The sequence below is a fragment of the Arvicola amphibius genome, chromosome 3, assembly GCF_903992535.2.
Source record: "Arvicola amphibius chromosome 3, mArvAmp1.2, whole genome shotgun sequence".
In the NCBI taxonomy this organism is placed as follows: Eukaryota; Metazoa; Chordata; class Mammalia; order Rodentia; family Cricetidae; genus Arvicola; species Arvicola amphibius.
The window spans coordinates 137,856,244-137,878,209 of NC_052049.1; the positions used below are offsets into that span (position 1 = coordinate 137,856,244).

The 21,966-nt window shown below is 45.5% G+C and overlaps 1 protein-coding gene across 3 annotated transcripts in view; it reads left to right on the forward strand.

Annotated features, from left to right (window-relative positions):
* Rora (RAR related orphan receptor A) overlaps nt 1–21,966 on the forward strand; it is a 728,880-nt gene that overhangs the window by 624,210 nt on the left and 82,704 nt on the right. Inside the window, exon 1 of one of the 3 annotated variants that reach the window (XM_038321102.1) lies at nt 4,565–4,749. The exons of the other annotated variants lie outside the window; for them this stretch is intronic. Coding sequence (XP_038177030.1) covers nt 4,722–4,749 — 28 coding nt within the window. The 5' untranslated portion in view covers nt 4,565–4,721. Of the gene's footprint in view, nt 1–4,564; nt 4,750–21,966 lie in introns of those variants that run through there. 3 annotated transcript variants of the gene reach the window in all.

Consider the following 21,966-nt stretch of genomic DNA (forward strand, 5'->3'; position numbering starts at 1 on the left):
TCAATGATCTAATGGGCGCAGGAGTGGTCCATAACCATCCATCCAGTGCTAGTGGACAAGGTCACTCAGATACTGGCTCTGCAGAAAAGTGCAGCCTCACCCAGGGAAATGACTGACTTCTGTAGGGTTGTAGAGCAAAGGTCATCATCTCACTGGTAAACTTCTCAAGACCAAATCAATCAACTTGTCACCTTGTTCTCTGCATTCTGGAGTACAATTCCAGGCATGAAGCAGATAGTCAGTAGTTGTGGTAGTTACAGAAGTAAATATGTGTGTGTGTGTGTTTGTGTGTGTGTGGTGTGTAAAAACCGAAGGCATCTTTTGCCACCAAAATACTGTGTTTCTCCAGATTTCTTGGAGAATACATTTGCATACACTCGTATATATTTAAATGTTCCTCTACTTTGGTCTTAAAATAGTGAGCAAGACAGACACACTATATTAAAAGGTTTAAAAACTATATTAAGGATTTCCTCTCTTACCTTTGATTTCTGGATCTCTCCATTATTATTCACAAAATGTTACATTGTGAGACCTGGAACCTTCTAGATTTACAATTTACCAAGGCCCTGATCTAAGTAGGAGAATGGATGCCTTCTCTGTAGCTTCTGGTGTAGTCTTTCTAGTCCTGTTGGCCTTTCAGAAAGCTGATACCATGGCTCTGTTTTGGCCAGAATGGTCCAGCTCCTGAGGAATCTAGTGCAGGGTGACCAAGGATCCGAATGGAACAGGTGCATAGGACTACGTTAGCCTTTAGGTGACCTCCTCCCTATTCAATTAAAATGAAATGAATTGAATTATCAAGCTGTAGGAGAGAGAGAGAGAGAGAGAGAGAGAGAGAGAGAGAGAGAGAGAGAGAGAGAGAGAGAGAGAGAGAGAGAAGAGAACACCAAAATGCTCTTATTCACCGGCATCAGCAAATGTCGAAATCATCTTGTTCTGGGATCTTGGAGAGTTGGCACAAAATTCCTCAAACCACTGGTTTGCTATTCTCCCAAAAAGCCTTATATACATGCTTGGGTGTAATATATCATATGATTAGATCTCTGTGTGGTAAAATAAAAATCTGAATCTCAAAAGCTAAGAATCCTTTTATAATAAATTTGCCCCTTGATGATTTCGTACATGTATATGATGCACTCTGCTTGCTCTCATCCCACCATCTCTCTCCTTTCTCCATCTGTCCAGCCTTCCTTTCCCATCCTTACTAATCTCCCGCACTTCCATCTTTTTCTTTTGTTTGTGCCCTTCTGGGTTTGGCCAAGGCCATGTGTAAGGCCTTGAGATCAGAACTATCCATTAGATTTTGGCAGGTTCACCAGTGGACAAACAACTGAAGACAGCGGTTCCCCCTCTCCTAGAGTAAAGGGTAGGGGCTCTTGAGCTTTTCCACACCCATGACAGACAAAAAGCCCTTTCTCGAGTAGGCTCCTTGCAAGCAATTGCAGCTCCTGTGAATTCATGTTGACTGGTGTCAAGAGAATAGGACTTTACTGCCCATTTCCTGGTCTTACATTCTGTTCACTCTAAGTCCACAAGGTTCTTTGAACCTTAGAGAGAGTAGTATGAATGACATTTGTTTGGGGCTAAGTCCTTGTCCATCGCTATCTCAGCATCTGGGGCAGCCATGCATCTAGATTGATGAACTGGCCCTGTGGATTGGATCCCAGATCCTTTTCTTGACCACTGAATGAGGTTGGCAACTTCCTGGTCATGTTCCAATCTAGATCCCTACAGAAGTGCACCAGACTCTGGCCATGGGTGTTCTGGGCCAGTCTGGATCTACACTGTGCCTCCACTTCCTCCCAAGTGCCAGATCCAGTGTGATCAAGCTAAGTGGGACCCCATGAGAGTCTGTGGCCATCTGTATACTCTGAGGTGAACGGCACGTGACTGCAGTCCATTTTGACCCAATATAAATTTTTGAAAGTCCACGTCTAACATTCTCCCATTAGCAGGAGAGAATTCCTATCCTATGGAATTACCTTCTTATAAGCAATATTCTTCTTGTTCTCTTGTTCCTTTCAGACCATTTGTTTAAAAGGATGCAAAGAATATATTTCTTAAAGCTATTTCCCCCATAGTAGGTACTCGACTGCATTTATTTAATAAAATCAAATTATTCCTGTACACTTGTAATGTTTTAATATTGTGTGTCCCTATATGGTGGTATTTTAATTTAGTGGGTGATATTTTATACAGAATGTATCATCTGTGGTTCCAATTTGATTTTCTTGAAAGAAGATATATAGCCTTTTGTTCCTGGCTGATTTGTTTGGTCACAGACTTATAATTCCATAGGAAATTTATTCTATGGGTCATCTGTTTTTTTTAAAGCCTCTCATTTTTATTCCTAAAAGTTTCATAAAAGCTGTTACTATGAAGAACAATTATCTCCCCTAGGTTAAAAGCTGATATGTAATAGAGGCATGTATTACAAATAGCATCTACCTACCCAGGAAGGTTAGGACTTAATATCTGAGTTCTGCTGCTCATTAGTTGTAGGATGTGAGAGCAATACATTTCCAAAGGGCAAGGTCAGGATTATATTATCCCAGAAATGTCTTTGTTGAATGAATGTGTAAATATTTCAAATAAGTATGATGAGATTTTGTCTATTGAGGACCTCTCTATAGGACGAAAGCGCTGCCTATTTGTAATTGTGGGAGTCCATGTCACCTTGCATGCCATTCCCCATTACCGATTTCATTTGAAATGGCCTGGAAATAACCGATTACTAGTGATGTAAGACTGTTTACCTTGGAGTCAGATGTCTGGCAGGCAGGCTGGAGCTAATGGATTTGGTTATTTTCAAAGTATTCTTATCTAAAGCAAGATACTGTTTTAAAGTAACATGGCGAATTCTCAGTTGTGTACCAAGATGCATTTGCATTGCACAGAACACATGAGCATGCTCTCTGTGGTTATATTTTCCCTTCTTTAACAGAACAAAGGGAAGGAAAATGCAATCAGAACCCACCGGTCGCCTCCCTTGGTGGCACTCTTAACATTGTTAGCCCAAGGAAAACCCAGAACCAAATTTGAAAAATGGGGCGTTGCCTCATTGGGAGATGGAGTTGCATCATGGGAACATGGTGTGATTTAATTTCATAATTGTAAACATTACAGTGGGTATGGCTGATTCCCTTTGTAACCCTTGTCCACTTCACTATGGCTGGACAGCTGAATTAACATGGGTAGGTCCTGGCTTTCATGTTCTTACCTTGTCTCTTCTTATTTTTTGTGGTTGTGTTTCTAAAAAATTCTAAAGGAAAAAAACCTACTTGGGATGTGTCTAATCAAACATTTTTGTAAGGCCATAGTTTGACTGAAAGAGAATGAAGTTTTCTGACCATTCTAGTCCCAGCATTGTGTAAATGTTTGGAAGACTTGAACTTTTCCTTGAAGTGGGGTTGGGAGGGTGGGGAGTGGACAGATCTGAATCTTTGTTTGCTACAGGGCTGGATGTCTGAACCTGTTCTAAATAATGGGCGAATACAAGGTCAAGGGCAGCTTGGTTATCTTGGTTATATCGAAAGAGAAATGCTAGAATCCTTCCCGTTTGATGGTCAGGAATGGGGGAGGGGTGTCTCAAAAGAACAACAGTAGATAAGCAAACTTGGCTTAGTAGATTTTTCTCCTCTTATGCTCAATACTGTAGGCATGCTTGCCAACGCTTTAAGTAAAGCAGACTCCCGGTAAGTAGTCTTGAAATTCATCATAAAGAGATTCATCTGGGGACTAAAATAAAGCCATGATTTACGTTTCCATAAATCCAGTAAAAAAAAAAAAAGGTTTCAAACGTTGGAGGGAATTAAATCTCAGTTGTAAATTGAATTGTACCGTTAACGGTGTTGTATGTTGTGTCTTCTGTTTAAAACACCATGTCTCATCTTTGAGGTTAGAAAACTAGCGCCCTGGAGAGTTCTGAATACGATGAGCCCGAAAATGAGTGGCTCAAATTGCCTGACACCTGGAGCTCATTTAGCAGACAGGCATGGTTTGCTGTTCTTCCAAGTACAGGTGGTCTTAAATGCAGAATGCTGCGGGAGTGGGCAGCAGGGAACCAAGACATTGGATGCTGTGAGCTGGGTGAGTCCTGGAAGTCTCAGGGGGAGCTTGCTCCTCCCCTGGACCGGTGTCAGTGCCAGGCGTGGGGGTAAGATACTCTGGGACGTGAGGAAGACTGAAACTCCCTCAAACCAAAAGCTTCTTTGGGGCCAACCATCAGGTGCATTTGTCACCGAGAAGGGTTCCTTTCGGGACGGACTGTAGAGTGGCGTCGGGGTGCTCAGCTGAGTGGGGTGGGCGTGTGGAAAGTGGTCAGACGTTTGGCAAAGAGCTTCCGGGCCGCTACAGGTGATTGGCCACTGAAGAGGTGGCTAGGGACCTAGGTGCAGGCCCCCGGGAACTTAGGAGGGCAGCACTGTGTCCGGGTGGGCCGCTCGCGGTCACCTGCCCGCGGGGGCGGGGCGCAGCGCCCTGGCGCACCCGCCTCCCGCCTCTTGCTCCCGCCCCGGGAGGAAGCGGAGGGGCGCGGTGTAAACAGAGCGGCGGCCGTGATGTCAGCCGGTCACATGGAGCCTCTTATGGCTCGGGATGGCTCTCGGCGGGCGGGCAGCTGCGGCAGCTGCTGCTGTGGCTCGGGCGGCGGCGACGAGAGGGGGCTCCGGGGTCGGACGGTCGGCTCTCCCTGCGCTCTCCTCACCGCGGCGTAAAGGATGTATTTTGTGATCGCAGCGATGAAAGGTGAGCTCCGGGTGGCCCGCGGGGACTCCGGTGGACTGGCGGCTCCGGGGGGCGGGGAGGAGGGCATGCAGGGGGAGGGGTGGGCGCGCCTGCCCGAGCGCACGTACAGCCTAGGGGCAGCTACTCGAACCCAACGGGGCCTCCGGGGCCACTGTAGCGTCGCCACTGGAACCCAGAGGAAAGATCGGCCTCCCTCGGGTCGGGGGAGCTAGACGCGTGGGCCCGATCGCCCCTTTGGCGTCTTCTTAGCCGCTGTCACTCGCTTGGGTGCGCCTAGCACCCGGCAGGGTTCCCCAAAGAAAGTTTGCTGAGAGTCGCAGAGCTTGGGACGCGCCGGGAGGGTCTGGTAACTAGAAGGAAGCTGGGAACGTCCACACTGGGTCCCCAGGGCCCGCACCCCGGGACAACTCTGGCCGGGGGGGGGGGGGGGGGGGTTGGAGGTAAGAGGCGCCAGGCCGGGCCCTGCTTGCGAACACTGGTGGTGTCATCGCCGAGACTGGTTAGCGTTCCAGGCCTGGCGTCCGAGCTCCGCACGGCCACCCCACCCTCTGCGGCTCGGAGCGCCCGAGTTCCCGAACGGCCAGCGGGTTGGGGAAGTGCAGCAGCTCAGCGCTGCGTCCCCTGGACGCCGCCACTTCCGAAAGCACGCGGGCCGGAGCCAGTCCCGCGCCCCGAACGTGCCAAGAAGCCCTCGGCCGCAGCCCCGGCCGCTGCGCGCTTGTGCATTGATGTAGGGAGACAGCCCGACCAACGTAGGGGATTGGAGGGCAGAGGCCAAGGTTAGACTGCGGCGAGGGCCTACGGGCACAGGTTAGTTGCGGTCAAGCCTCTGAGCCCCAGGGCCTTCCTCCGGGATCTGGTGTCTAGAAAAGGGTAGTAGTAAGGTGGAAAGGAAAGAGGAAAAATGGTTTGCCGGGACGGCTGGCTTCAGGTGCCCCAAGGTGAGGCGGGAAGAAGCCCAGGCGAGTCAGGGAAGTTTGTGATGGAGACAAAGTTTGGAGGTGCGCAGGAAGTTGCTTGTGCCGCAGGGAGAAACCGAGACACACAACACACTTCAACCATTGCAGATGGCCCTGGAACGACACAGCCCGCAGCATTCTGCGCGACCGTGCGCCTGCTGGGTCCTCTTGGGCGGATAATCTGCCCAAGCAGTGTGCAGGCCCCGTCACCCGGCTTGGGGATTTAAACCTCCATCTGTCTGTGTCACAGTGACGGCTGTTCTCAGGGGCAACAACTGTGCGCACCCCGAAGGTCTTGCGGGGATTTTGCTCGCCAGAGCGGGCGACCTGGTGCTCGTTAAACGTTTGCTAGATTTGGGATTATTTTATTGTTGCAATCCAGGATGAAGGACACCCGTACCGAATCCACGCTGGGTTTACTTTCCGATCACCGCGTTTTTCACTGGAGACTGGGTGGCATATTTTATTAATTATTAACAGGTCGAAGCATTCAGGACGCTGAGATGAGCTGGCGGGTGTGCGATGAAATCTTTCTGTAGGATGCGCCCACGGCAAATTTAGTGCCTTTCCCCTACCACTTGCGGGAAGTGAGATTGAATCACTTTTATAATATGTGACTGGTATAGCAAAAGAGGGAAGAGCTGCCCGGGATCCTAAGTGTGTGAACTATTTGGGGGAAGGAAAGGTGTTGAGGTTTCTTATTATGTAAAAGAAATCTGTTTCCGCTCTCCAAAAGAAAACCTCGGTATTGCTTCCTTTCATTAAACCTGTTAGGTGGAAAGTGACTTCCGAAGCCGTGAAGCCAGTTGTATTTTTCCTTCACCTCCCTAAATTAAAAAAAAAATAGAATTTGCTCTTTGGGAGGTGTCGGTGATGGTCCTTATCCATTCTGTTTACATTTGTGTTGATTGGGAGAAAGGTGGGAAGCTGAGAAGAGGCTTCTTTGTAATTGCCTTTCCTCTTACTGAACGGTAAACCCTCAGACGTTAAAGAAATATCTTTTGATGGTGTTACTTGAAGCTGATGGTTTTTTTTTTTTTAAGTAAGTTGGCTTCTAATTTTTGTAGGTCTAGTACAAAGTGAAGTTGTAGACAAACTCGCCCTGTGATAAAACCCTGAGATCCTCAGCATTCCCCCCCCCAAACACCCCCATCCCCACACAAACCCTTTTTGGGAGCATCCTCTGATTGCCATAAAGTAATAGATTCCTCGATTCTTAGTATTGTTATAGAGAATGGAAAAAAAATACATGTATACAGTGAAGTTTTCCGTAATACTCGAGCCCTGATGGGGGGAGGGGGGCACAGGTGATGAGAATTAGAGACCTTTCAGTTCCAGCATCTCTACAGTCCTGTGTCTTCACAGGGCTGACTTTTTGCTTTGGTGCAAAATTTAACTGAACAAAACTAGTTTGTGGGAAAGCAAGGAATGCCGTAAATGTTTCCATATCAGATTTAAGGGAGGGGGGGTACTGGCCCGGAATCATATTAAATACTTCCCTGCTGCCTCTTGGTTTTAATAGTTAAATTGGTTCCATATGCAAGATTTTACATAATTAGATTCTCTGTGCAAAACAGAAAGGCTCTTCTTCATAGTGTAGCTTGCTGGTGTGTAGATGCCTGTGAGTAGGGGATGGGAGAACAAGCCTCCATAAAAGAGAGATGTCATCTCTCTTTGTTGCCTGATTTAATGGTGTTTCTTAAACATCATTAAACCGGGCCTTTTTGAACTCACCAAAGAAGAAAACCCTTTTTCTGTGTCAGTTGTCAAATTAGTTTAAGCTTAAAGTGGTTCCATGCTTAGGAAGTAATAACCTTGAGTTTGAGCAATTCTCATTTCATCCGTCAGTGTTTCTTGTTTGTTTGTTTATTTAATTAACAACAAATTCCCACTACCATTTGGATTGCTCCTTTGTGCACAGGGAAAGAGTGGGGATGATGTATTATGGCAGCGAGGGGCACCTGTTCTGGTCATCATGAAAGTAGCTGAGTGCTTAAAGACTTGGAGCTGGGGCAGTTGGTATTCGACGGCTCTGCCGTCTCTGTTGGCATCAAGGGGCTGGGAAGGCTGAAGGCTCCAGTGTGAGCCTCCATCCTGTCGTGGAGCCAGCCTTCCTTCAGTTTGTCACACAGATGCGAGGCACCTTAAACCTTTGAAAATACTCCATGTATTGGTGATTCATGTCACACTCACCTTGAACAGTCTGGAAGAATTTTGTTTTCGCCGTGTGAAATTCGGTTCCCTTCCTAGCCTCATTTTAAGCATCATTCCTGGGGTAGCTCTTACCTGGGACTTGTGTCCCATTTAGAGGACCTTTGATGGATGGAACTGTGAGACCTTGACAAACAAAAATTCAAATGGCTGCCACTGCTGAGCCAAGGTTCGTTTTGTTTTGTTTTGTTTTGTTTCCTCTCCTAAAGAGGATTTAATTCTTTGGAAGACAGAAGGTCTGGGGCCTGAGAGATGGTTCATTGGGTGAGGGCACTTGCTCTCTGAGGACCTGAGTTCTGTCCCTGGAACCGACAGAGTAAAAGAAAAGACCCAACTCCCACAAGTTGGCCTCTGACCTCCACATGTGTGCCATGGCAGGCACATGCCCACATGTGTATAGATGTAATAAATAAATACTAGAAAAACTAAAAGCCAGAGTTTGTGCATTGGTGTAAGGAAGCCTTGATTCTCCATGGGACGGACGGCGTCTCTGTGCCGTTTTCATAGGCTGTCTCTCAGTGCTATGTACGGCAGTTATGTCACGGGGCATACACAGCTCCTGTCACCTGCTTTGCCATCAGTGGAGCTGAACGCCATGATGTTGTAAACATTACCCAGGTAGAAAACAATATGATATCTAAACAAATATATACTGTGCAATTTCATCCCTGATTTTTTTAATGTGTAGTAGAATATCTTTAAATTTAATTCATAGTTCTGTCCCATTTCTCCCATCTTTCCATCCCAGCCAGGGGGTTCACAATACCAATCGGCAAGATCAGTAAACAGATCTTTGCCAAACATCTGGGGGAGCATCTTTCTTCTTTGTAACTAGCTCTGACTCCTAAGAAGGTAACATTTAGAAAGAGCCATTTATTGGTACAAAAGTTAACTTCGTGGAGGTATGGGTGGGTGGATGGATAAATAGATAGATGATGTGGAATTCAGTTTTCTTAAAATTTTTTACTATCAGTAAAATTCCTTGTATAGAATGTGTTGTCTGGGAATACTTTGCGATGGAGATGCTTTGTGCAGGCCTGGGGTATAGTTCAGTTGGTAGAACGTTAGCCTCCTATGTCCAGGCCCCCTCTTCTTCTCCCCTTAGCATCAAAAGAAAGGAGAAAGGTGGATTTTTCTGTTTTCTAAATACTCACAATTTATATTGCAGAAACATCGAGGCTGCTTTAGTCTGTATGTTTCATATTTGATCATTAAAAACCACAATCTTTTTAGTGGCCATAATCTTGATGTAGCCAGCAGGTAGGCTGACTTTATATTTTTCCAATTTCAAATGTATTTTTAAACATTCACCTGCGACATCAAGGACGGACTGACAATGAATAAGGTTTCCAAGCCTGCACGCTGACCCTTTGAGGAGTGACAGGTAGAATCTCTGCCCCATCTCACCACTCCTGGAGTATCCTTCTCATCCATTCTGTCCTTTGGACTACTGGATGGAGAGATTCCCCGTCTGAGTTCTCTGGAGCCATCAGTATTGTGTGTGACATGGCAGACCAACCTTTTCCCATAATCTGTCGGAGTGCTCGGCCTAGGGAAGAAGTCTAAATGAGAGCTCATGGCAGTTAATGGGCACTATGGGACCAAGTGGCTACTGAAATATTTTGCTTCTAGACTTTCTTTTTTAAGCAAACTGTTGGGTTTTGAGACAGCCTAACTTGAACCTCTGCGCTCATGGCTGTAGAAAGCAAGGCCGAGTTTACCCCCTGCCAATGCTTTTCTTTTGTCTGCTTCTGACTTTCCTCTGAAGTTGACCAGGCATTTTCCAAGCCAGCAGGGACAGAGTATCAGTCTGTCTACATTAACCATGCCCTTTGTGTCTCAGACATGCTCCTGTTTATGCCCGTCTGATGATCCCGTGCATTTGAGTTGAAGAAAATGAAGCTCACGCAGGTCATGTGCCATAGCCAGTTTCTTCCAGCTGACAGCTGGAAGAGCCTGGACCAGACCACTGAGTCCCACCATCTTCCTGCTACCCCTGAAGGAAGCTATAAAAATGTCCTGTGCATAACTTTACCTCTAGTTAGTGTCAATGATAAGTCTGCCATTTATATGAGGGAAAAATAGATTCAATTATGTAATGCTTTGCTGAGCCTAATATCTTTAAATTACTCTTTAATAAAATCAATTTGCTACAAATGGGGTTATTCTTATTTGCTTCTCATTTCTCTTCATGATTTTCATTAAGCCTGCTTGGTATTAAGATCTGGGTAAAACCCAAGTTAGACTTTCCTAAATAATATAGAGTAGCATCATGAAGTTCAGCCGACCTGTGCAAGGAGTCACCGTTAGGACAGACTCCAACCGAAGAGTTGACTGTCATCTGTCTGTCCCATTTATCTTTTGGCAGAGGGTTCACAAATGTGTCTTTTTATTTCATTGTGCTTCATATGGTCGAACGCTCGTGAGCAGCGCCCTTGAGCATGGCGGTGTTGATCGGCCAGGAACGTGTTACATGCTGTTGAGAAACTCGGTGTCTTTCACAGCAGCAGAAATAGGAATTTTCTTGGAAAGGTGCAGAAACTCGCTTCTTGCCGGGCGGGCGCTTAACCTCTCCAGCTGCTGGATCGAGGTGTGCTGTTATTTCAGAGGCTCGGGGAGCGTTGAAACTTTTAAGGCACGCGGATTAAACATCCCATCAGCGAGTGGGTGTTCACAACATTCCTGTGACATGAATGTCCTATTCTGCTTGAACACCTCCTGTGATGGGGTGCTCGGTATCTCTAGAGGTCGCTTATTCGGTGTTGAATTGGAAAAGTCGTTTCCTACCAAGCAGACATGTCTGCCTTGTTCTTGTGGTCCTCTGGCTCTGAGTCTGCCTTGCAGTGCTGATGGGTACCCGCAATCCTTGGCGCTGAAGGCTGCCATTGGGAACTAGGAGAAGTGAACACATGCACACCCGCTCTCTGCTGGTCTTCTCCCTTCCCTCCCAGTCAGAGTTCCTGGCTCAGCCTTCTTATCTGACAAGCGCACTTCAGTTTTCTAGAAACCCTTGAAATTCTGATGCCAAGAATGAGATCCAGGTGCCGAATGTGATATGGTTGACTTGGTGCTTAACTCACCACATAGGAAAAAGGAAAATTTGAGTTAGAGATTTAAAAAAAAAAAACAAAACTTTGTTTGAAACATACTAAAGTGTATAAAAAAAGGCTTTATAACCCTACTGGGGATCAGTCCATATGATAATCTTTGTAATTTGTAAAAGTGAAGTCTTATGGGTACATTATTTGACTTATGTTGGTCATTTAATCTATAAACTATTCAGGAAAAAAAAGTCACAAAAATAATAGGAACATTACAAGCTCTTATGAGCTTTTTTTTTTTTTTTTTTTTTTTTGCAAAGCAGTATCACGTCTGAGATAAGGCTGCCCTCTAGTGGATACTTGCTCAAGACAGGCAAAAGCCGTGGTGAGATGAAATTCCCATCAGGCTAGTGGAAAAGGTCAAAGGTTGTGAATATTTTCTCAAGCGCTACGGGGCATTCTCCACCAGATTCAAAAGTGTAATTCATTCTCTTATGCAGCTATTAGAAATGATTTATTAGATAATGAATTTCTAAAGTTTTCTTGGAAGGAAGGGACTCATTTAAGAAACTTAACCTCTATGAAGGCTTGTTTGCAACTCTCTGTTATCTGTTCTAAAGCCCAGTGGCGTTTGGTTTGTGAGCGGTTACAACCTGTATAAAAGTTCTTGTTTGGTCCCAAAATTTTCACTTCTGTTCTATTTTCCACCCTTGATTTTTTTTTTTTTAATACAGGTCAGTGAAACCCAGCATTGTTCTTTTTCAAATCAAGATCTTTTCAGAAAAAGAAAAAGTCAATAATTAGAATCGCTGATGATCTTTGTAGCAAACATGGGCGTAGAAACGGTTAGCTCCTTGGCTTATGAAGACTTAGATGGTTTAGTTCATTCAGCTGGTAGAGTGCTTGCCTAGCATACAGAAGGCCCTGCATTCAAGCCCCCGTACTGCATAAAGGAGGTAGGGTGGTACACTCCTGTAATCCTCACACTCATGAGGTAGAGGCAGTAGGATCCAAAATTGAAAGTCATCCTCAGCTACATAGGAGAGTTTGAGGCAACTCATAAAACAAAAGACAGGCCTCAAAAACAGACAACCCAAACTAACAACAGACATAAAAGCGCTCGGTATAGAATCTGTGGACAGAATTCGTTTGCATAACATGTGGGACCTTTAGTGAGATTTGAGTTTGGCTTTGAGTGTCAACCATGAAACCACCTCACCTCTGTGGAGGAGCCAGAGGCACAGCCGGTACTGATTTTCCCGCTGAGATGCCTTTGGGGTGGGGGTGCATCCCAGAGGTGTAAGAACCCAAGCGAGGGTAGGATTTTTGTCACTTAAAATTTGGGACCCGAGCTGTAAGAGCTGAGGTAACCAAGATGGAAGAAAGACGCTGTGCAACTTTAAAGGAGGACGGGTCTGGCTGGCTGCTACTGGAAAGAGGCTAGCAACTATGCATGAAAAACAAGGCAACATCAAGAAGAAGGGATGGGGGTGGGAGCCAAAGAAACTGTTGTTTTGGCCCTTTGATCTTAGAAATAAGGTCGTGGTTCAGAAGTGAGGACTTGTGGTTAGGTTCAGATCAGTTATTGAAGCAAATTGTTTTGTTTTTGTTTTGTGTGTTTTTTTTTTCAGAGTGAGCCACGCAGAAGTGTGACCCCTCACACTCTTTGCTTCCTTTTCTTTCCCCATGGATTGTTATCTTCAGGTCTCACTTCTGATTTCTGCAGAGCGCAGTGCAAACGTAAATATTTATTTTGGGCATGCTTAAGTGTCTCCTATATGCTCGATCATTCTGGTGCCACTTGTATGCCTTTATAGTCAGATTCAAGCTCTTCCTGTCAGTGTCCCGGGTCATGAATCAGCATTTTTAAAATATACCAAGATGCTGGCAGCCACAGTTAACCAAAGAAGATGGTGTTGAGTCTGTTGGGCTCTCGAGTTTGTAGTTTCTCAGATGCCATTTAAAACCAAGGAGACAGCTAGCCCATGAAACATTAATATAACTGGAGAAGGCCAGTTCTTACACATGGTTTACTTTCAAGGAATCTAAGAGTTAACTATAAAATACCTGCTTAATGATCCTGCATAAGACTGGTTCCCAAACCCTGGAGTAAAACTTAAGTTGGTAACAGGCGGATTACTGGGTCCCACCTAAAGATGGCCTAATGGAGTTAGTGTGGGGTGGGGCCCAGAGGGTGGATTTAATCAGCATCCCATCCTGGGTGTTTCTGATGCAGGCATCCTTGGGCCTCAATTTGCTACACACCCTTGTGTGCTAAGCAGTCAGAGCTGGGGTGGGCAGCGAGGTGCTCTCCTTCAGTGGTTCCTAGATACTGTCAGTCATCACCATCCTATGGGATGCATAGAATTCTGCCTCGGGTGGTCCTGAGGACTGGATAGGTTTGGGAAGTCCTGCTCTGGCCTCTAACTATGGACACAAAACGAGGCTCCGACAGTAAACCATCTTAGGGTAAACATAGACTCCCCTTGATCCCACTGAAAAGAGACAGATTTGGGCACCCAGAGTGAGGGGTTTCTGCCATCACTTCAGTAAGACCCCCCCACTTCAGCTAGTTTTCTGTTGCCTTGCTTTCCACAAGTGTGGAGGAGAAAGTGGGTAAAATGTTACCCCCCAGATCTCCTAACCCCAGATGACCGAAACAGGAGAGGGTCCTGAGGCAGTCTGGGTGGCTGATAGAGGTGCCTATGACACCGGAGCTCTGTTCTCCTTTTCTGAATGACACTGTTTGGAGCTCTGGTCTCTGTTAGCCACATTGACTCAGGGAATTCCAGCCCTGTGTGTGGAGGGGACTGTATCTCCAGAGCAGGTGGGGGAGTCTGCCACAGGGTCCAGGCCAATGACAATGGAAACAGCAATGTTTTCCCATGTTGCCATTTTCTGGGTTTTTTGTTTTTGTTTTTGTTTTTGTTTTTGTTTTCAGCAACAAAGTAGATTCCTTACCCCTCAAGCTCCCCAGCATTTCCTGTTAACAAAAGGGCCTTTCTCGGGTATAAACATCAGCTGAATGTGTCTGCAGTGGCAGAGCTGGAAGAGTGGGGTGAAGGGAGCCAATTCCAAATAACCAGACACCTACCTCTGCCTCCAAATAACCAGACACCCTGTCTCTGATTTCAATAACCAGACACCCTGCCTCTGAGTCCATATAACCACACACCCTCCCTTTTGTACAGAGCGAGTTCTCATCTGGCAAAGCCAGTAAAAGCTGGACTCTGAGAGCTGTGGGGGCAGACAACACTCCGATGCACTCCGACCCTGGGAAGTGGTTGTGCAATACCCTGTTGCTTGCGGCCACTTCAGCGCTGTGGGCTGTGGGGACGAGTGGTGACCATGACATACGGTGTCCTTGGTGTGTGTGTGTGTACTATGGTGGGGGATGTTTCAGTAAACAGATCAACTGCTTTCATACAGGTATCTGCAGTGGTGCAGCCAGCCTGACACAATTACGCTGGCTTCGTGGGAGAGCTTGAGAGAGCCGAATCACAGAATTGCCTCGGCCTGTGCTAAACACCTGTGATAGGCCTAGACGGGCGCTCAGAGGCCATCTGGTCTCTCAGCACCCAATATTGTTAGGATGTTAGACTAGACTGAGCTTTCAAAACACACAGGCTCTGTGGCTTAGAGGGATGGAGCAGTATTTAAGGGCACTCAGTACTCTTACAGGGGGTCTGAGTTCTATTCCAAGCACTCATATCAGGTGGCTCACAGCCACCTGTATCCCTAGCTCCAGGAGAGCCAGAACCTTCTGGCCTCCTGTACTCATGTGCCCATACTCACACAGAGACACATGTTTAAAAGGAATATTTTTAATTTTTAAAAAATCTTCTTTTTATATATTTTTAACAACTTATTTAACTTTATTTTATGTGGATTGGGATGAAGGTATCAGAATCCCCTGGAACTGAAGTTATAGTTTGTGAGCGGCTGGGAATTGAACCTTTGTCCCCTGGAAGAACAGCTAGTGCTCTACCACTGAGCCATATCTCCAGTCCCCAAATGTAAAATTTTCAAGTGTATGTGTACGTGCGTGCGTGCATGGGCTACTTGAGATTCTGGTGAGTTTGATCTGATGGCATTGGTGGATCCCAAGTGCCGGTAAACTTTAAGCTGCACAGATGATCCTGATTGAGAAATCGCTCAAGTTCAACACCTTTATTTTATGTGTGAGTCATCTGGTCCTCAGTGTGGCAGCGCAGCGATGAGGAGTGGAAAGCCCCTACGTGCGGAGGGAGGCGGGAGAAGATGAAGACGTAGGTTCCAGGTCAGATCTGTTGAGTGGTAACTGGCAGGGTTTTTTCATTTGTGTTCTTTCCCACTTTGTAAAATTAGAAGGTTTTGATTGACAGCTGTCTGGGTCTTTTCCAGAGCTCCGCTTTAATGAAAACGTTTCTGTTAAAATTGAAAGGTGAGCTGGTCTCTAGTTCAAGAAGTGGGGGAAGGCAAACAGAAGCTTCCCGACTTCTCTATTCCCTGTCCCCAGCCATAATTGCTAAAGATACTTCAATCGGCTAACCAGCTCCTTTTGGAAGTGAAAATTCTAAGGTAGAGAGTAGGTAATTGCTATGCCAGCTATTTAAATACATTTTAAAACAAGAAGGCTTTCATTAATATTAACAAATATGCCCAGACTTAGTTCTGGCAAATTACAGCCCTGTTTTTATCAAGTTCTAGCCCAAAGCCTTTTCCATTTTTGATGGTTGAGTTGAAACCTAGGGATGGGGAGTGGCTGAAAAATGAAACGACCAAACAGCCCTAACCACTGTATTCCACAGTAATTGTCTTCCCGACTGGACATCAAAGCCCCAAATCCCGAAGAAATGTATCTCCAAATTTGTTTGCATTGACTACCAGGCTGAAACAGTGTGTAACACCGGAACTAAGTTCTAGCTTGGAGAAGATCCTGTCCCTACTTCCTCCGAGGCCTGGTATCCCTAAGAACTTGGGTTTCATTGTAATGTTGATCAGAAAGAGAAGGGTCTGTTGGAAACCACCATAGTGTGCCGTAAGCACCTTAAGTGTACTTACTTTTTTTTTTTTTAAGTGGGGATAATATTTGACATTTTCAGGAGCGATTAAAACAAAGTTTGAATTGAAAATCTGATTGCAGTTGGCAGAGGAAACTTGAGTCGTAACTTCAGTAGCGCTCTTTTAAAGATGAGCATATTGCCTGTTCTCTGGTTCAGTAGAAAATTATGGGGAACGCTAGACTTCCATCCAGCAAAATCTTCTAACACAAGTTTCCTGCCTCCACCACTGCAGAGAAACAAAGTTCATTGCCATTGAGTTAAGAGGGTTCAAACTTTTGGCAGCCTCCTGAAGCCCCCTGCTGCTGTTGCCTCCTCAAACCCTTTTGAAGTGGCTTAGACGTTTCTGTGTCATTTCAAATGGCTGCTTAGGAGAAATACTGACTGAACTCGTTTCGACTGTTAAGATGGCTCGAGTGTTTTCTGCGGAATGTTTTTATTTGCTAGAAATCTGTTTTGCACTTAAGCTTCTCTTGTTGAAGAAGTTTGGTTACCAGCCATCTGATGATGCCTTGGGGTGTTTACAGAAAACGTGGGTGCCGCAATTATATTTGAGCACAGCCCTCCCCCACCACAGATAGCACGGTAATCAGCAGCAATGGGGAAAACATGTATTTAAGGATTTGATGCTTGTAAAAGAGGGGCCGTAAAGGAACACGGTTGTTCAGATGTGAGAAGTGACTGGCAGCTCTCCTTGTAGGCATTCTGGTTAACAATAAAGTCTCCAAGTTCAACATCAAAGCCAGCACAGTTTACTCCACCAGTGACTTGCACATCAAAGGGGGAACTGAAGACAAAGGGAGTGAACTGAGGTGTTTTACCTCATAGCCCAATCCCTGGGGGGCGGTGGAGGTGCTTCATGGCTGCACATCAGTTTTGTGTTTTTTTTGGGGGGAGAGGTGGCTTACAGATCTTCATTTCATAAGTGACAGAAATATAAAAGGAGAACAAATGAGAACTTTATTTCTTCTTCCCACTTGACTTTTACTTAGGAAAGATTCATCACAGGAGAGACTGGATCCTTTCTGGCTTCCTTCAGGTAGCGAACTCTGTATCAGGGTGAGGATTCCAAACTTCACCTAATAGGCTACATGGAATTCTCTACCAAATAGGACAGTTTCAATTGGGTGAACTCGTACTCCGTTGTTGAATTACCCTTGACAACATAAAATGGAACCTCAATTTAGATAGTCCTCCATCCTTTCTCACCCCCCCCCTTCTCATTAACCTTGTGGGTGGAGTCTTGATGAATCAGGTGGGGGGGAGGGTTTGTCCGCGCACCCGTGTGTGTCTGTATATGTGATAATGAAATTTAGACCTGTTAAACCGGCTCTTAATTAATCACCGGGTCTGTGTCTCTGTTCCCTGACTCAAGTCATGTGTATTCCGAAATGCTGAGGTTAGAGTAAGACTCAAGAACTGAAGACACACACCCCTTTAATATTACACAGAAAATAAAACCAACCACCCAAGTGTTAGGGGTGGTTTGAAATAATATGCTCGTTTTTCTTTCTTTCTTCTTTTTTTCCTTGCCTTTGAAATTTGAGATGCTTTTATAGTTAGCTTTAGTAATTCACTCATTTTTAAATGCTATTGAAAAATAGTAGTGCCCAGTGCAGTCATTAATAAATACAAAGCAGCTTTCTCGGGGCTCCAGGGAAACTTAATCAACACACAGTCTTACTAATTGATGCTATACTGAGCTGGCAGAGGCAGCGCATCAGTAAACAGAAGTTAGAAAGCAAGAAGTTAGGGAACTATAGGGATTATGTCGACATCAAGGGCTGGAAATTATAATAAGGCCTCTTTAGGGGCGTATTCATTTGCATTTGGTTGAATTAGGGCACCCGATTATTTTTGAAGACACTGTAAAGAATGCACCCCAAGTACTCAAGATGTAGAAGGGCTAAAGGTGGGGCTGTGGATAGGGGCTGAACTAGTTTTTTTTTATTTTTTAACTCATGCTGGTTTGATAATTTTTCAATAGCTTGGTATACAGTATCTTCCTTTCTTAGCAGTGCTAATGAAATCAACTGTACAGATCTATCTGTTTCTATGAGTGTGTGTGTATGTGTGTGCCTGCTACCCCTCCCCCCACACACACATTGGTGCACACGAATCAGCACTTCCCTTTTACAGTGGGTTTTAGGTGTTCACCTCAAATCCATAAGACTCCCCCCCACCCCCCCACCCCCGCTAGCTCTTCTACCTACTGAGACATCTCAGCAGGTTTTGTTTTATAACACAGAATTTGTACTGAATTTCCACAACTGAATTTTTTTTAAATAAGTAAATAAAAGCAGAGAGGACAGGTGGGTGGCAGCAGAATTAAGCTAACCCTTTGAAATCTTCTTTACCCCCAACTCTCCCAGGACACCAGCCTTGAGTAGATTAGAGCGCTTTGGGGTTTTATTGTCTCTGTCCTCTACACAGTGGCCCTCTGTGTGTGGCCCAGGGGTCTCAGAGGGTTCCCAGGGTCCTCTAGTGGGCTCTAAAAGATTAAAAGGAACTACATGAAAATGTTAAGACAGCCTTTGCTCTTTGTGCACTGCCGACCTCCTGCAGCAAGTAGTGAACGGCATTGGGAGGTAAAATTGCTGGATGCTGCCTGGGTTCAAGCTGCCGGTGGCCACAGACTCCTTCGTTATTACACACTTGGTGTTAATAAAAAGCAACATTCAGTGCCAGTTTTACTAAAGAATGTCCTTGATGAAATGGTATGAAACGTACTAACTTTTAATTTAAAAATTTCATCCTGTTATTGTTGGTAGGTGGGTGTGCGTGATATGGGTGGGCAGGAAGGTATACTACACGCCACTGCTCACCTAGGAAGGTTGGAGGACAAGTCTAGTCAGTGCTCTCCTCCTACATTTAAGTGAAATATAGGAATCACACTCAGGTCTCTAGACTCACATGGCAAATTCCTTTACTGCTGAGCCATTTGTCTACCCCGACTTTATTCTGTTTTGACCACTGAGTACATACCTCCTGAGTGCTCTTTGGGAAACTTGTGTTTCATTCCGAAGCACAATTCTGTCTCCGGGGAGAAGCGTTGTACCCTTGTCTGCCCTGAGAGCTAACTTGGTACTTACTGCACGGAAATCCTTGTGCTTGACAGAATGGGCTGGCTATGGTTATTCAGTCTTGGGTAGATGTCACCGCCTCTGTGAAGTGAACCAAGTGTCTGTCGGGTGGAGGAGAACAGTCAGCTGTGTTTATTGTCAATAAGTTCAGTCTTGCATACAGAAATGACGGGTTTGGAATACTTGTGTCCAGCCCCACGATCGACCTGATACTTTAGGAGCCGCGCTGATGGTGGGGGCGGGGAGCTAACCATGGTGAGCCCTTGAGATGATGGCATCTGATAAAGAGATGTGTCACCACTTAGGAAAACTACAGAACTCAGTGAACCAACATCTCTGTGAAACCAATGCATAGGATTACAAAACCGTGCCAGGCTTCGAGGCTCAGCCACAGGACAAGATAGAGCAACTGATTTGAATTGAGCAGAGCGTCAAGTTGCTGGTGTGGTTTTAAGAGCCGTATTCTAATTAATGGCTTGCTGGGAGTGGCGGTTCCCACCTCTCAACCCAGTACATGCGAGGCAGGAAGTTTGTCATCAGTTTGAGGCCAGCCTGGTCTCCAGAGTGAAATCCTGTCTCAAAACAAACAACTTGAACAAAAAAAAAAAAAGGGAAAAATTCCCACTTGTCAAGTCTGCAAAGCATTATAGAACATCAGAATCCCTGAAAGAGGCCCGTGACATGTTTCAGGGCGGGACCTGCTTAATCTATAGGAAGCCCTTTCCTAGAATGGTGGAGGGCTGAGTGAGCAGTGGTACACAGCACTCAGGTGGAGGCAGGAGGATCGAAAGTACAAAGTCATGCTTGGCTGCAAAGTGAGTTTGAGGCCAGCCTGGGCTATGTGAGACACCCTCACACACACACACACATACACACACACATACACACACACACACACACCGTGTGTGTATAAAAACTATTAAAAGTAATCTTTTGGCTGGAGAGATGGCTCAGTGGTAACAAGCACTGACTGATCTTCCAGAGGACTGGGTTCAATTCCCAGGACCCACATGGCAGCTCACAACAGTCTGTAATTTCAGTTCCAAGGGACCTGACACCCGTGACAAAACAGCGATACACATAAAGTAGAAATATGTAAAAGTACCCTTTCCTTTGACCAGCCACTTACCTGTGTGTGACCGGATTTTCTTCTCACATATTCCACGAGAACATCATGCAACACATTGAATGCAGGGAAACAGCTATGACAAGCCACAGATGAAATTTGTGAAAAATAAGAAAAAAAATAGAACATGGAATTCTTTGCTAAGTTCTGGTAGAGTATTTTTTTTTGAATGCATGGCAAGTAAATATTTTAACTGTTTCCAGTCTTCCTTTGTCATGTGGTAGTTATGGATGTACAACCCAGAGAAACCAAAGCTCCTTGTAGTTTTTAAAAGGACCCAGAAACCCAATGTGCTACAGTTGACTCCAGGAAAAAGAATGTGCAGCAGAGTTCAGGATGGGAGTAGAAGAAATTTACATGTACAATCAGATGAGTTTGAATAATTTATTAAACAAGGCACTTTTAAATATGAATTTATGCTCTAATCCACCATAGCACCTCATCGCTGATGGCAGTGGAAAACCACGGTTGTCATGGGTATATTTTCCGTGGTTTTTGTTTTACTGACCCAGCAGAGATCTACTATAAAATGGTGGTTTATGGAGGCATTATGGTTTATCTATAACTTTCTACAACCTACAAAACCAGCACTGGTGAATTCCTCCTGTTTGCCTGTTTGCTTTGAACGTCCATGTAGGAAATGCTATTCTGAACAGTTGGTACTGCTAATAGCACTGTCCCAGCTTCTGGGAGCTATGAGACTTCTGCCACTACTCTGGATAATTCGGTGAGTTTTATCACTGTGTGATGGCTACCTTCAGAGGAGCTGTCAATCACCCTCCCTCAGGCCTTCTCCATTAGGGAACACTCAGCCCAAGTATCTGTTGGCACCCAGAGTGTGACGAGAAGGCTGAGCCCTCATCTAGCTTCAGATACACTTGGCAGAATCTGGTCCATTACTCTAATTAAATGCATGAAATCCCAGCCTTCCCTGAAATCTCTTGGGGAAAATAGCACGCAGCTAGACAGCAATGCCTAATATTTGCTCGTAATTTTATAATCACTTTTTTGGCATCTGACACAGAGATGTGTACACTGCCCTCTGTGACCGGGCCATTGCCTTGTTGTTATTATCAAGCAAGGGGCTCGGGGGTCTCGTGTTCTCACTGGCTTCTGATGCAAAGGCTGCTGCGGGGGGAGCAGATGTGTCTGGCACTCTGATGCCAATAACTGGGAGATAACTGGATGCCTCTGGCGCCTGATGGGTCTTGGTGCTGGGATGCCTTGCTCCCGGCTTGGTTTTATTGGCCAATTAAAGGTAGAGGCTGGGCACACTCACTTGTATAAACAGAGATTGTGCAATGGCCCCAGCCAGGCTGGCCATGAGAAAGCCCTTCCCCCACATCAGGAGGGCTGGGAAGAAAGAGTGCTGAGGGTCCTTCGGAATATCTCACAGGCACCTGTATGGGTGAGGGATGAGGCCAAGGGGAAGGAAGGAAAACAAAGCTAACGTTATTGTCCTCCATGTCCCCAAAGGCTGTGGGGAGGCGAAGCTGAGGCAAACCTGGCTCTTTAAAGATTAGAGAAACAGCAAGAGGGTGGAAAGATGGCTCAGCTGTTAAGGGCACCTTGCTACTCCACACCGGGAGGCTCACAATCAACTGTAACTCCAGCTCCAGGTCTGATGCCCTCTTCTGGCCTCCATAGGCACCTGCATACTTGGCACATGCGTACGTGCATGTATGTGTATGTCACACACAAAAATGAACAAAAAAAAGCAACAAAATAAGTTTTAAAATAAAATGAAACACTCCG